The following is a 14858-nucleotide window of genomic DNA, read 5'->3' as shown; positions in this document are numbered from 1 at the left end:
ATATTGTCCGCTTTAGGCCCCCCTCTCTGCCCTTACAGTTTTGTTTATGGGAACTCACGAGCAACTTTCCAGTGGGTCACCCATCCTAGGATTGCTCTAGCCCCAACTTGCTTAACTTCGGAGTTCCCATGACTTAGAAGCCAGTGAGCTCCCAAAAGGCCTCGTGCTAGATGGAGGCGGGCATGTACATATAAGGCACATCACCCCTTCTCCGTTGGTCAATGTGGGATCTTACAATCCACCCCCTTAGGGGCCCGACGTCCTCGTCGGCATATTTGCACCACACGGCAGAGTGGCTCTAATACCAAATTGTCACATCACAGGATCAGCTCCGCCGTAGCACGATATTGTCCGCTTTGAACCCCACTCTCTGCCCTTACGGTTTTGTTTCTAGGAACTCACGAGCAACTTCCTAGTGGGTCACCCAACTCGCTTAACTTCGGAGTTTCCATGACTTCGAAGCCAGTGAGCTCTCGGCCTCGTGCTAGATAGAGGCCGGCATGTACATATAAGGCACATCACCCCCTCTCCGCTGGTCAATATGGGATCTTATAAATAACTTAAAAATACACATTGCATTGCACTTTCTATTATAAAAGCCTAAACAAAATCAATATACAAGTGACATAAAAATACAAAATACAAGCAATGTGTGTAATTTTGAGGTTTTTTTATTACATTATTGTAAAATTAGATGCTATATTTTAGTCATTGACCTTATCTAGATTAGGTGAAATTGGGTTAGTATCTACCACAATAATAAACTTCATATTGAGTTCCCTTAATTCTATGTATTAACATTGTTAAATGAGTTAATTTACGAGATTTCACTATGTCAAAATTCACTTTAGGCATCGGTAAACTAAGAAACCGATGTTGTTAGTTTCTAAAGCATCAGTTCCATAAGTAATAGGAAGACCATAGGTTTATAAAGACATCGCTACTAATGCTTGGAAATCCTTGCCAACGAAGTAGCATCAGTCGATATTTAAACTGATGCCATATATATTTTAGGTTTTTTTAAGTAAAAGTTTTAAGGACTGATGCCTTTTACCCAGTTCAACTCACCCCAAAAAAATTCACACTTTCCCTCAAAAAATTTGACCAGTCTAAACCCTCTCGCGCTCTCTCTCGTAAGTATCAAAACTCATTATTCGTCTCTCTGCTCTCGAAATCTCACTTTCCCTAAAGACTTAATGATCACAAGGGTTTGGGGAGAACGAGCTGAGCGATATTGAATGCAAGGATTTGGCGAGCAGTTGTTGTGGTTGAGTTTGCTGAATACGCCTCATTGTTGAGGATTCGAAATCTCACTCTTCTCTCTCTGCTCTCAAAAGCTCAAGGATTTGGCAATCGTATATGTCAAGAAAGAGCTGAGCGGTTCTTCTCAAGGATTTGGGTAAGTTTGTGTAACTTAAAAATTTCAAGAACAAGCTGACCGGTTATGTCAAGAACGACTTCTTCCTTCTTAGAGGTCGATTGACTGATGAATCCAACAAGGATTTGGCGACTTCTGCCTTCTCAGCAGTCAATTCAGCAATGAGTGACAAATGCAACAAGGATTTGGGTAAGTTTGTGTAACTTATAAATTTCTCACTTTCTCTCTCACTCACTTTATTTTGAGTGCTTTCACATGTAAGGCCATAAGTAGGGCCCAAAATATAGAAAAGCCCTAGAGTAATCAAACCTTAGGAAAAAAAAAAAAAACACTCATTTTTTCTTTTCGAAGGGATCAAAAATACCATACAAGCCTTTAAAAACCTAAAAGTTTACAACAATACCATCATAGTTTTTCCTCTCTTTCTCTCTTTCACTCATTTTATTTTAAGGGCTTTCACATTTAAGGCCATAAGTAAGGCCCAAAATATAGAAAAGCCTTAGAATAATCAAACCTTAGGAAAAAACTCATATTGTCTATCAAAAATACCATACAAGCCTTGAAAAACCTAAAAGTTACAACACTACCGTCATAGTTTTTTTCTCTCTTTCTCTTTCTCACTCACTTTATTTTAAGGGCTTTCACATGTAAGGCCATAAGTAGGGCCCAAAATATAGAAAAGCCCTCAAATAATCAAACCTTAGGAAAAAAAAAACTCATTTTTGTCTTTTCAAAGGGATCAAAAATACCATACAAGCCTTGAAAAACCTAAAAGTTACAAAACATCATAGTTTTTTTTCTTCTAAAAATCATAATGCAAGGGTAATAATGGTATTTCACACATCAGCTTGTCCTTTTTGGATTTTTTTTCTTCAATTTATAGGTTTTAGTGTCTATATATAAAATCAATGCAAGAAATGAGTTTTATTATAAATTTCTCTTATTTTAATTGGTTATGGGTTATTTGTTTTTGTGTCTTACGGTTATCTTAAGCTTGACTGCTAAGTGTGTCAATTATCTGATTTGGGTCATAGCCAATTTTTGAAATAGATTTTACTTTCCTTGTAAATATAAGAGATTCTGCTCCAACCCACAATTTCATAATTACTTTGATTTATGGATGGTAGGCTGAGTGCTAAATTCAGAGTATATATATGTATAGAATTTGGATTTCCAAGGCTGGGTATATCATAATCAAACTGTTCTTTTTTGGTGGTTGCTCAAATTAAATAAAAGGAGAAAGGGATTTCTTTTTGGCCCCTATATATATATATATATTTTTTTTTTCAAAAATAAGTGATAGTATATAATTTATGAACAAGCAAAAGTACAAAGCAATTATGTATCGAATATGGGTAAATCTTCTCCACTAATCAAACACAACAACATGTTGAATTGATCTGGAGTGAATCACGCACAACCCAAACCATGACTAAATCCCCAATTTAGCAACTAGAAGCACATGTACTCAGACTTACAACACGGATCCGCCACACAACGGCAAAAACGACAAAATGGTATCAAAAGCCAAAAGCTATAAACAAATGAAAATCCTAATTAGAAAACAAATCACAACAAACTCCTAAAATTCAAAGATGAGATCTTCTCACCAAATCTGGGTGCTTGTGGTGTTGATTGGGTTATTTGGAGTCATAGAAGGAGAAAGCGAGATGGAGAGAAGGGATTTCGACAAGGATGGGCCAGTACATCATGGAGTTCAGATCCAACCCGACGTGGTTCCCGTTGATGTGAGATGGATGACTTGTTGCACGATGGGGTCGTCGTCGTCGAGGGAAAGAGAGCTTGAATGAGAGGCAAGACGAGGAAATGTGGTGGAAAGTTGAGGAGATAGCGGAGGAAATGGGCTGAGAGAGCGTAGGACACGTGGACAATGGGAGATTGGGGGTTGGAAATGAAGTTGGAGTTTGAACTCGACGTCAATGAGGGTGTCGAATTTAAGGCCGACAAAACCCGACCTGGTTTCGAAGAGAGAGAGAGAGAGAGAGAGAGAGAGAGAGAGAAAGAGGAGGGGGTGGGTGGCGGCCCTAAGAGGGTGGGGAGGACGAGGGTGACGGTCGGTGGGGGTGGGTGGCAGTGAGGAGATGGTGGGGTGCTAGGGTTTGGGGAAGACTCTGAGGGATATTCATTTATCTATATATATAAAGCAAAAGGCATAGAATGGTGAAACATTCAAAATACCAGAAAATGCCCTTAGTTAATGCGAACATTAAGAATTGAAATTATTAATTAAATGAGGATAATATGGTAAATTCATACTTTTTCATAAATAAAAAATAATTAATCCTATTTTTATGGAACACAACTACCCATTATATTTTTTAATTCTAAAATAAATTTAAATATTAAATATAAAATTAAATATAAAAAAAAAACATCTCGTAGGCGCGGAAGCGAGTGCGGAGAGGCTAGTTATTTATGATTGCTGCTAAACGAACCCTAAAATTAACTGAGCACACCCTATGGTCTAAGTACACCCTAATATTTTAATTAAAATGTAAAATTAACTAAGTACACCTTATTTAACTACCAAAAATACTGTTGGTACACCCTAATCCTAAACTTTTACATAAATTCGTATCCTCTTTTCAGATTTTGGATTTGCATCAAAATCTTTAATTTTGTAAGTTGATGTGAGAATAAATTTGCTAACTCCTTCAATTCAAAGCTTGATTCTTGTAAATTCTTGTAACTTTCCACTTGAAGCAGGAACCAAGTTTGAACGCGCCTGATTCTTAATTCTATCAAGTTGAATAATGTTGGCCATTTCAACACCACTGTCAAAAATTTCTGATATGTCAGTGGCTTGTTGGGGCTTTCTTCCCAAGTTGATACGTCCAATGATATGCTGGTCTATTTGGTGGTGTTGCACTTTTATTTAAATCTTCTCTTTGATTGATATAGCCAGCTGTCTTCTAATGTTCATCATTTGTTTCCTACACTAACTTTGTAGCTATCCCAAGGTTTTCTTCCCTTTAATTTGTGTGGGTCTCTACTGGGACCAGGAAGTTGTTTCAACATCTTTTCTACAAATCTCTGATATTTCGATGGAGGTTGATAAGTGTTTGTCTGCATTTTTTCCTCATGGCTTCGCCATTTCGTTCTCCACTTCTTTCTTTCGGTGGCCTTTTTATATATTTAAAATTAGAGTCTATTTATTAAAATTACATTTGTTTCATAATTTAATACATATTTTTTGGTAATTTAATATTAGGGTACATTAGTAATTCAATAAATAGTTTGGTAATAGGGTGTACTCAGTTAGTTTTAGGGTTTGTTTAACGGCACTCTTATTTATTTAAGGTTCAAGGTTTAAGGTTTTAGTTTGGCGAGTCACTTTTGCCGTTAATAAATTTGTTAACTGCTTATGTGAAATTTGATATGCCACGTAGACCCACTCATGTGATGCCACATGGTCCGACAATATTATTAAATAATAAATAATAAGAAAACATTATTAATTGAATAATGTATGACAATAAAATAAACTTTGTTTGGCAAAAGTTAATCTAAACTCCTGAGATCCCTCTTGTCAGTTCTCACATGGTCCATTTTTCATACTTAGTCAATATTGAGGTATTAATATTCGTATAAACTGTATCTTATACTAAAACTAGATTTTTATATTTTGATTTGTTTGGAATTTGAATTTCTATTATTTTTAATTGAATCCAAATAGGGTTTAGGGTTTAGGGTTTTCAGTATATTTTGATTGTTTGGAATTAGAATTTCTATTAATTTAGATCATCCATTCCAGCTTATTTATATCAACCTCAAGTGTTTTCAGTAATTTCTCAATTACTTGTTCCTCCTTTTAGTTCTTTGTTCAATTTCTAGACTACTAAATGCTGACTTGTACCTAACACCCTAATTAAAACAAGGAAGTCCCTTGGTTATGATAGCCAAAATCATCATCATTAGTAATATGATAAAAGTAGATATAGCACAAACTTACCCCATGATACGATGCACTAGTTTCCAAAGTGCTTTCTGAAATGTCAAGAGCTGTCATGCCCCTATCATTCAAGACCTTTAAGTTGGTCCTTCTATCCAAAGTGAAAAGGTGCACAACCTTGGGATGACGGTACATCTTTGCCAAGTGCAAAGGAGTATTTCCTCTGTTGTCTTTTTGGTTTATCAACATTTGAAACTCAACATTCTTGAGAAAATATTTGACAAGATTGTCCTCACCACATCTTGCTGCAACATGGAGTATATTTTGGTCACTTGAGTTCCTCAATTCCATTGAATCGGGACAATGTCGAAGCAACTCTTTAACAATGTCGACATGACCTTTGCTTGATGCATAATGGATCGGAAAGTTGCCACAATGATCCTTTCGATGAGAATCCATGAGACGTCTGCCTAAGAACCGAACCCCTTCTAGATAACCAATTGATGTTGCACAATGCAGTGGAGTCCTCCCTTTCTCATCTTTTGAGTTCAAAATGTTTGCTTCCATGTTTGATATTATCTTTAGGACTTCTGGCGTTAGTAAACGTGTCAAGTATAAATTAGAACAACATGATTATAATGATAATGTTTTTCTATGAAGAGGTTGTAATATCTATCAAAATCTATCGCACTGGTCGCTATGACAAAAAAAGAGTTACATTAATATAGGCCCTTACAATTCAAACATTCTAGACCACCAAAAATAAAACCTTTAAGTAAAATCCAATTTTAAAATTAGATACCATATAGAATGTGTCCATGTAATTTGATTTATTTACCAATTATGTTATTAAATTACTCTTTAATTGATGACAGTTTTTTAAGTCCCTAATTTTAAGCAATGGAATAATGAGTTACAATCCAAATTAGTTCAAACTTCCTCTAGATCGTGTAAAGGGAAATTTTACCTAATATCCTCTAATTATATGTATATATGTAATACCACTAAGGGAAATATATATTGGGGGTGGTGCTCTTTTTTTGGTGAAAACCAAGGTATCCCCCGAGCGATTGCGGGGACTAACCCTCGAGGTACTGTCGGGCGCAAAGCGGGGACCTCTCCCAACAAAGTCTGCTCTATTCGCAAGCGCCTGGGATCGAACCCAGGACCTCTTGTTTAAAGGATCCAAGCCCCTTCCACTTGGACCAACTCCTGTTGGTAGTGGTGCTCTTCACTTATAGACTAGGTATGCTATTTTTAATAACTTGATGAATTGGATCCTAGTCATCGGATTTTACTTATAACAATTGGGTTTTATTTATAGAAAAATAAAATGATGGGTTGTAGATAAGACATAATTAGTTTGAAGGGGAAAAGTCATATTTACTATTAAAAAAAAGAATTATTATTTCAATGTACGAACCTTTTTTCCGGCAGCCTAGAATTGCCGCAAACAACGGGGACTTGCCTTGAATTTTTGTGTTCTTCTCAACTGCTTTTTCTTTTATTAGCTTCACTATCTCAACAAGCCCTTGTTCAGCAGCCAAATACAAAGGGGACTTTTGTTCCTTATTAGTGTAAAGTGAAACGGCAGGATCGGCCTCTATCAAACACTTGGCTACTGATTGGTGACCTCGAATCAGGGCCTCGTGCAGGGCAGTGTTTTCCTCATTATTTTTCATCCTCAGCAACATCAATACATCACTATTATTTTCAACATCTGTTGTTCCTCGTGCTTCGCGGAGAAGAGTGTTTGTTGTCGTATCTATATCCCCGGATTTGGCCGCAATGTGGAGCGCAGTGTCGCCTTCAAAGTTTTTCTCTAACAAAAGGGGCTTGTGTTGTTGTAAGATCTCGGCTGCTAGTTCGGCATGGCCGGAACTCACAGCTATGTGAACAAATGTGTTATTCTGGGGGCTCCGTCGAGACAGAAGCTGAACGCGAGCATTGGGATCATGAAGCTCATTTGCAATAGTGTCGTTAAATCTATTTGTGTTGCCATGAGTAGCATAGCTGTACAGCTGCTGGTACAAGCGCAAGTTATCAGCATAACCATCTGTTTCTTCAAAGTCCTGTGTTCGATGATGCGCTTCTATTTCCTGTGATGGTAGTTCCGTTACAGACTGTACCTCCCTATTAGTTAACGGCTCCATATATGGACTTCAACGTTGCTTTCCGATCTGCACAACGTTGCAGAGAACGATCAATGAGTGACTATGAGTGCCCTCTTAATTATATCAACTTAACTATATATATGTATATATATGATTACAGATAATTAAGTAATTAGATACAATCAAGGTCTGAAACGTACTTACCGAAAAATGATGGAGGTGGAGGAGCTCAAGAGAGAGAGGGAGAGGGCGAACAATAGCTTGCTTCACTTGAAATGAATACAGTACTAGTTCTACACTACAACTCAATATGTCGCTTGGGAAACCCTAAACTGCATTATTTGTTAGAAAACTAGTAACTGCTGGAGGAAGCCCACCAGGTCTAGCAAAACCAACTAGGTCCTCATGAATGTGATGCTCAGCCGTTGGATCTCTAAAAAGAATGGACAGTTGATGTTGGATTAGCAAAACCACCTAGTTAAAATTGATTACTATCATGAATCGCTAGCAACCAAAACAATGAGAAAATGAATCAATGACTACTTACCTGAAAGGGTAAAAACTTGGACAATTAATTGCCGACAAAACCAAAAGAGGTGGTCCCAATTTGTTGGTCAGATGACTTTTGCGCTTTGTAAAATCACTTTTAAGAACTCTGATCAGACAATGTTAAGGAATCAACAGACATGGCTGAAAGCTATGGGTGGTGTGGTGGTGAGCAAAGCTCCGTACAAGTAATAATCACTGACCATGAAAAATCAAAGATGATGAATGGACTCAGTCATTGTAAGCCAACATACATGTGAGGGATGTCTGCGGTTCAGCTATCTGATTGTAAGAGTCTGATTGAAGCTGGCACATCATCAGTCACTCATTTTATTGCACACAAGAGATTTTACATTGGAGTTACAATATTCATTAGCTTATTATTTGGAGTGAGTAATGAAAATTGATATAACGTAAGTACACTCTCTCTCTCCATAGGTTTTTGTTTTTGGCTATCTTTCGAGCATAAGTTTGAAAATTGTATTGTGCAAGTTTAATTGGGCATCGCTTTCTTTCTCTTACTTCCTTCACTTGGATTGATTTCTTCTGGCCTTTGTTTTCTTTGTGGCTGGATGGGCACCCTTTCATTTCCTTGTGTGGTTGGGGTCCTTGTTATATATTTATTATCTCTTTATCTTTCTGTGATGTAAGGTCATCTTCAAGTGAAGAGGGCTATATTTAGTCCTCTAATAAATGATTTTATAAGAAACGTGATTAGTCCTATAGATTTCAGATCAGATTTTTTTCTTGTAGTCTTTGTCTTGTTTTAAAAACAACTTAAAAATTAATTTAAATAGAAAAAAGATGAAGGATAGTTGTAAAAGAATGAAGAGAACGTGAGAAATTATGTAAAAAGATGAAATTGATGAAGAATAATATGTAAAATGATGAAGATGTTGTGAGAAATTATGTAAGAATGAGGTAGGTATTTATACCAAAAAAAAAAAAAGTAGAATTTTTTTAGAATTTTTTTGGATTAAAAAATTTAAAAACTAACTGACGTTAGCTAACGGCTAGGTGACGTCAGCTGGGCCCATCCAATTATTTAGCACAAGCTTGCCAAAGGGCCACATGTGGCCTAATTTTAAGGAATTGGCCATTTGTGTAGCCCTCCCTTAGAGATGGCCTAATACACCGATGAATTCTATTTCGAACAAAACAAAAAAAAGTTTAAAAATCATGTAAAATTCATGATATTTCTTGGCAACACCATTTGGAATTAACCTTCTTCTTTTTGTTTTTTTGTTTGTTTTTCTTTCTTTCCCTGGGCATGGTGTAGTAGACTAGTTATCTAGTTTTCAAATAAATCACCTTAGGCATGTTTGATAACAATTTTGTTGTATGCAAAGTGTTATTGGGGCCCACTTCTGAAGACCTAAATTGAAATCAGGCCCAATTTGGTCATTGTGTTTTACTCTCTTAGCCAATCTTGACTATTCTGTTATATTACCATTAAAATATTCATAAATATTTTTTAAATTAATAATAAAAAACTGTAATTGTTTTTTTAAAAAAATTTACTAATTTTAGTTTACAAATAAAAACACATGAATACTTAACAAAATAAAAATCCTTTCAACCAAAAACCTTACAATTTTTAAATAAAGAAAAAAATATTGGGAAACCTAGCAGCCTCTAAGCCCTTTTCTTCTCTCAAGAAGCCACCACCCACCACACCACCTAACCACCACCCACCACCCACCACCCCTCCTCTCTCTTTCTCTCTCTGAATGATCTTCACTCGATGGTCCCAACCCCTTGATTTCCTTGACTGCGTAATCCTCATGAGCCGTTACCACCTCGCCTCGATTCCCCCCCTTCCCTCCACCACGTCAATCTCCTACCTTTTTGACCCCCACCGAGTTACACCCCTAAATTGGTCCCTCTTTCCCAATGCGGCTTTGATTAGTCAATATTTCGTTTTTGTTTATATTCAGTGCAACTTTGAGAAAAGTACCTTCTCTCTCTCTCTGTAATCCATAAAGCTAGTAAGAGAGGGAGAGAGAGATGTAGAGCAAGACACTCTCTGGTCTTCTCCAACTAGTCAACTATTTTTGTTGTTAAAACTAGGTTTTTTTAGTTCTATATTGAAATTTTATGTTTTATTAATAACTAGAGATTTTTAATTAGTTTAAATAATAATATTTATGAGTTTTTTAACAGTAAATTAACTAGTATACAATTGAAACCCTAGCCACTCTCTCTCTCTATGAGTTCTAAAGGAAAATTCCATAGAGGGGGCAGGAGGAAAAAGCGTCACTGCCCCTCCTTGACAGGACCAGCCCTAGATTCCCCATCAGAATCTGTGACGAATCCTGCTTCCCGTCCGACGTCTACTCGATGTCGGACCTACTTTACTAAAACGTCATTTAGCCCTAAATTAAAGGGATAAACAAGTCAACTTCTACAGAAATTTCGGTAGAGTCTCCCTTGAAAAAAAGCACTTTACCAAATTGTTCCCACCTGTTAAAAACAACATAATTAGAATACCAACTACCAGCACACACACAATGCAACAGCACACAGATTACAAAATAGGCCTCTGGGGCCTTAACTTCAACCCTACACGGGTAATGTCAGAGCAGTCTAAGAATCTCTAGTTGAACAACCAAAGTAAAAGTTTCAAGAAATGAACAACAAATGTCCTACAATTAAGCTGAGGCACGAGAAGAGGGAGGCTAGGCCGGACTGCTCGATTTGCGTCGACTACTACTGGGGGGGTGCAAAACAGAAAATTGTGAGTGAACAAAAATAAAGTTTTAAACATAAACAATAACAACGTACTAACCCCACTATTTTAGAAAACGATGCCAAAACAAGCAATTAAAACCATTTATGTACAATTGTAAGCAGTTCTAAAGACTCAGGCCAAAATTAATCATCAATCCAAAACAGGTTTCAGACCCATCATAGCCACAAACACATTTTAATTACATCCGTTCAGTAAAACTGGAATACAAACAAGCATTTAACCTCACCTAAGTTTCTATCAGGCTTCAGGCCCACCGACATATTCAAAACCAAACTCAACAAAAATAATAATTTAATTCATGGCTGCACCTAGGTGAAACCACAGGCTACCTACGTACCCCTTTGTGAGGGATCAAGTCACACGTAGTTCATATGACAAAAAAAAAAAAAAAAAAAAAAAAAGGATCACAATTCAAAAACATACAGATATTGTCCAAGTAAAACCAACAATTAAATTTAGATTCATTCTCAACTTCAATTTCCACAAGGCATATAACTAAATATTTTGTAAATTCCTTTCTACCCATGATTCATAACTCAAATTACTTTTCCAAAAATCATTTCTTTCTCGCAATCATACCCAATCCAAGGCATATATTGCAAAACAACACCGTCCAAACATCATAACAATGATTACACCTGTGCAGAGCATTCACCATGCACATGCTCGAGAAACCCCAAACCAGAAACGGATCTACAGATTTTCCCACATATATAAAATACACACACACACACACACACACATATATATATATATACACACACCCCACACCATCATCATGTACCACAGGAAAATAATACAACACGGGGATTGTTTGACTAAACCACATGGAAGAATCCTCACCGCACAGCAGAATCCTCAATACTTGTGCGTCTGTGAAAAGTCCTAGGCGCGCAGACTGCCCGGCTAAGGGCCTATGAAACACCCCGCCAAGGGTGCCCGGGTTCCGACATATCCAAGTATCCATTTCCATGTATCCAAGTATCCATATCCACTGTTTCCAAGTATCAGTATCCAAGGAGAGGTACATATGATAGTGCACATCATGTACTGGGGAAAATAATCCAACACGAGGATTGTTTGACTAGGTCACATGGAAGAATCCTCAATAACCATGTGGCTAGGGAACGAGCCGTCCAACCGGGGGACTGGGCTCACCAGACCACACAGCAGAATCCTCAACACTAATGTGATTGTGGAAAGTGCTAGGTGCACAGACTGCCTCTCAAGGCCTACGGCACACCCAATCAAAGGTGCCCAGATTCCAAAGTAACCATTGTTTCCAATATCTAAGTGCCGGGGAGGTACATATGATGGTGCATTTCACAAACCCATATATATATATATATAATACAAAATAATATACACTCCCTTAATTCAATTTTTTTTTCTTTCCAAATTATCAATATTCCAATATACCCAAATATTTATTCATAGTATAGATATCAAACTCCAAAAATTATAAATTTCACAACCCAAAATATTCGTAGTCTCAATATTCAAAATAATCCAAATTATTTAAATATGCAAGACAATCCATAAAACACTTTCATAATCAAACCCCATATCACCCAATCCATATATTTTAATAATAACCATAATAAAAATAATAATCCCTGGAAAAATCATATCACATTCCAATAAAATCATAGTCAAAACATATATCAAATCCCATTTATGCATGCAATTCCATATTGGAAAAGTAATGCTCATTTAAAACAATGTCCACTCACTTCCTAATAATCATAGTCGAGTAACAAGACTCGCTTTCACAACCAATCAATCAAGTATCCCATAATCATATATTCCATAACTTCAAATATTGCATAAACTTCAAATATCAATATAATATCCAATAATTCCATAAAAATACTGATAACAGTTGAAGAAGAAGAAGAGAAAAGAGAGAGAATATAGAAAAGAGCTGTGTATGTTTTCCTTAATGAGAATGAGCGTACAGTGCTTTACTTTATAACAGCCTAACCACTAGATTAGGATAACAACCAATAACAATCTTACACTTGGCACACTATACTAAACTCTTAACTAACAGGCATGTGCTATTCTCACTATCATCCCCCCTCAAGATCAAGTTAGGGTGGCCTAAGCTTGAGATTGCTGCAGTGAAAGTCAAAGGAAGGAGAGCAGAGGCCTTTGGTAAGAATATTCGCAACCTGAAGGGAAGAAGGAACATGCTACAAGTGCAGCTGACCGCCAGTAACCTTTTCTCGGACAAAATGGCAGTCAACTTCTATATGTTTGACGTGAGAGTGAAGGACTGGATTGATGGAAAGTGCCATGGCAGACAGATTGTCACATAAGAGTAAAGGAGGAGAGGACATAGGAAAATGCACATCGCAAAGAAGCTGTTGAAGCCAAGAGAGTTCAGCTGTAGTTGTTGCCATCGACCTATATTTCGCCTCAATAGAGGAACGAGATACAGCATGTTGTTTCTTAGATGCCCAAGAAATAGGATTGGAGCGTAGAAACACAACAAAGCCAGAGGTGGAACGATGATCATTGGGATCACCAGCCCAATCAGCGTCAGTGTAAGCCTTCAAATTGAGAGAACCAGGAGAGAATAGGAGACCATAGTCCATAGTGCCCTTAAGATATCGCAGAATGCGTTTAACAGCAAGATAATGTGATTCCAAAGGAGTAGTCATGAATTGACAGACTTGATTAACACTAAAGGAAATGTCAGGTCTTGTAAATGTAAGGTATTGCAGAGCACCAACCAAACTGCGATAATGAGATGGATCAGAAAAGAGGAGGCTACCATCCTTAAGAAGCTTATGATTTGGATGATAGGGTGTGATACAAGGCTTGCAATCCAACATCTGTGCTTTACTCAAAATATTTGTAATGTACTTAGACTGATGAACAAAGATACCACCTGACTGATACTGAATCTGTAGCCCCAGAAAATAATGAAGATCTCCCAAATCTTTCATATCAAACTCCTGAGCAAGCTGAGAAATGACCTCCTTAATAGAGCTCATAGAATTCCCAGTAATGATAATGTCATCAACATATAAGAGAAGTAGAACCAAAGAATCACCCATGGATCGAATAAACAAAGAAGGATCAGCAGCAGAAACTTTAAAATCCAGAGACGGAAGAAATTTAGTAAATCGATCATTCCAAGCACGAGGCGCTTGCTTTAAACCATACAAGGATTTAACCAATTTACAGACATGAGTAGGAGACTTAGAATCAATAAACCCCTTAGGTTGAGTCATATATACCTCTTCATGGAGAATGCCATGTAAAAAGGCATTCTTGACATCCAATTGCTTGAGTTTCCAACCAAAATGAGCAGCTAGAGCAAGAACAAGCCGAAGTGTTGTTGGCTTAACCACAGGGCTAAACGTCTTGGAATAGTCAATACCAGCCTCTTGAGAGAAACCTTTGGCAACTAACCGTGCTTTGTAACGAGCCACTGAACCATCAGAATTCTTTTTAATGCGATATACCCATTTGCAGTCCACCAAATTTTTATCAGGAGGTAAAGGGACAAGAGTCCAAGTCCCTTGAGAGTGGAGAGCATCTATTTCTTCCTGCATAGCAGTCTGCCACTGGGAACACTTAGCAGCAGAGGCATATGTAGTAGGTTCAACATCAGGCATAGAAAGAGAAGACTGCTGAGACGGGGCACATAATAAAGCTCGTCGCTTGAAAATACCACTTTTGCTTCCAGTCCGCATAGGATGAATATTCTGAGGAGCAACAGGCAAGACTGCCTGTAAATCCAGGGATTGAGATGAGGAAACAGATGGAGGTAAAGAGATAGATGGAGAGGCAGCAACAACAGCTGCACTACTCAGAATAGGAGGAGAAACAGAAGAGGATGCCACAGAGGATGAGGAACCTGACTGAGGAATGAGATGAAGTGAAAAATCATGGGGTGGAAAAGAAAAGGAACCACCAGAAACCGGAGCAGGAGAAACGGTAGGTGGAGACAACGAAGAGACAGACACGGATGCCAGTAATAAAGTGCCGAGAAAAATAGTCTCATCAAAAAGAACATGTCTAGAAACAAGCAATTTCTTGGCCACGGGATCAAAACAAATATAACCTTTGTAATTAGAAGCATATCCCAAAAAAATGCATTGAGTGGTCTTGGATTGTAACTTATTGGTAACAGCATACTTC

At 37.4% G+C, this 14858-nt stretch overlaps 1 protein-coding gene across 3 annotated transcripts in view; it reads right to left on the bottom strand.

Annotated features, from left to right (window-relative positions):
• Nucleotides 1-7836, bottom strand: part of LOC110765284 (protein ACCELERATED CELL DEATH 6-like) — a 32124-nt gene extending 24288 nt beyond the window's left edge. For 2 of the 3 annotated variants that reach the window (XM_088251103.1, XM_088251102.1), the window contains exons 1-3: nt 7610-7835; nt 6715-7471; nt 5352-5881 (exon numbers count right to left, since the gene is read on the bottom strand). In XM_088251103.1, coding sequence (XP_088107229.1) covers nt 5352-5881; nt 6715-7444 — 1260 coding nt within the window. In that variant the 5' untranslated portion in view covers nt 7445-7471; nt 7610-7835. Of the gene's footprint in view, nt 1-5351; nt 5882-6714; nt 7472-7609 lie in introns of all 3 variants that reach the window. The other variant, XM_088251101.1, reaches the window with a different exon arrangement.
• Nucleotides 7837-14858: the final 7022 nt, after the last annotated feature.

This window comes from Prunus avium, chromosome 3, assembly GCF_965620075.1.
Source record: "Prunus avium chromosome 3, drPruAviu1.hap1.1, whole genome shotgun sequence".
NCBI classification, from domain to species: Eukaryota; Viridiplantae; Streptophyta; class Magnoliopsida; order Rosales; family Rosaceae; genus Prunus; species Prunus avium.
Note: the sequence above shows the minus strand (reverse complement) of the source record. Positions and strands in the feature narration are given on the sequence as shown.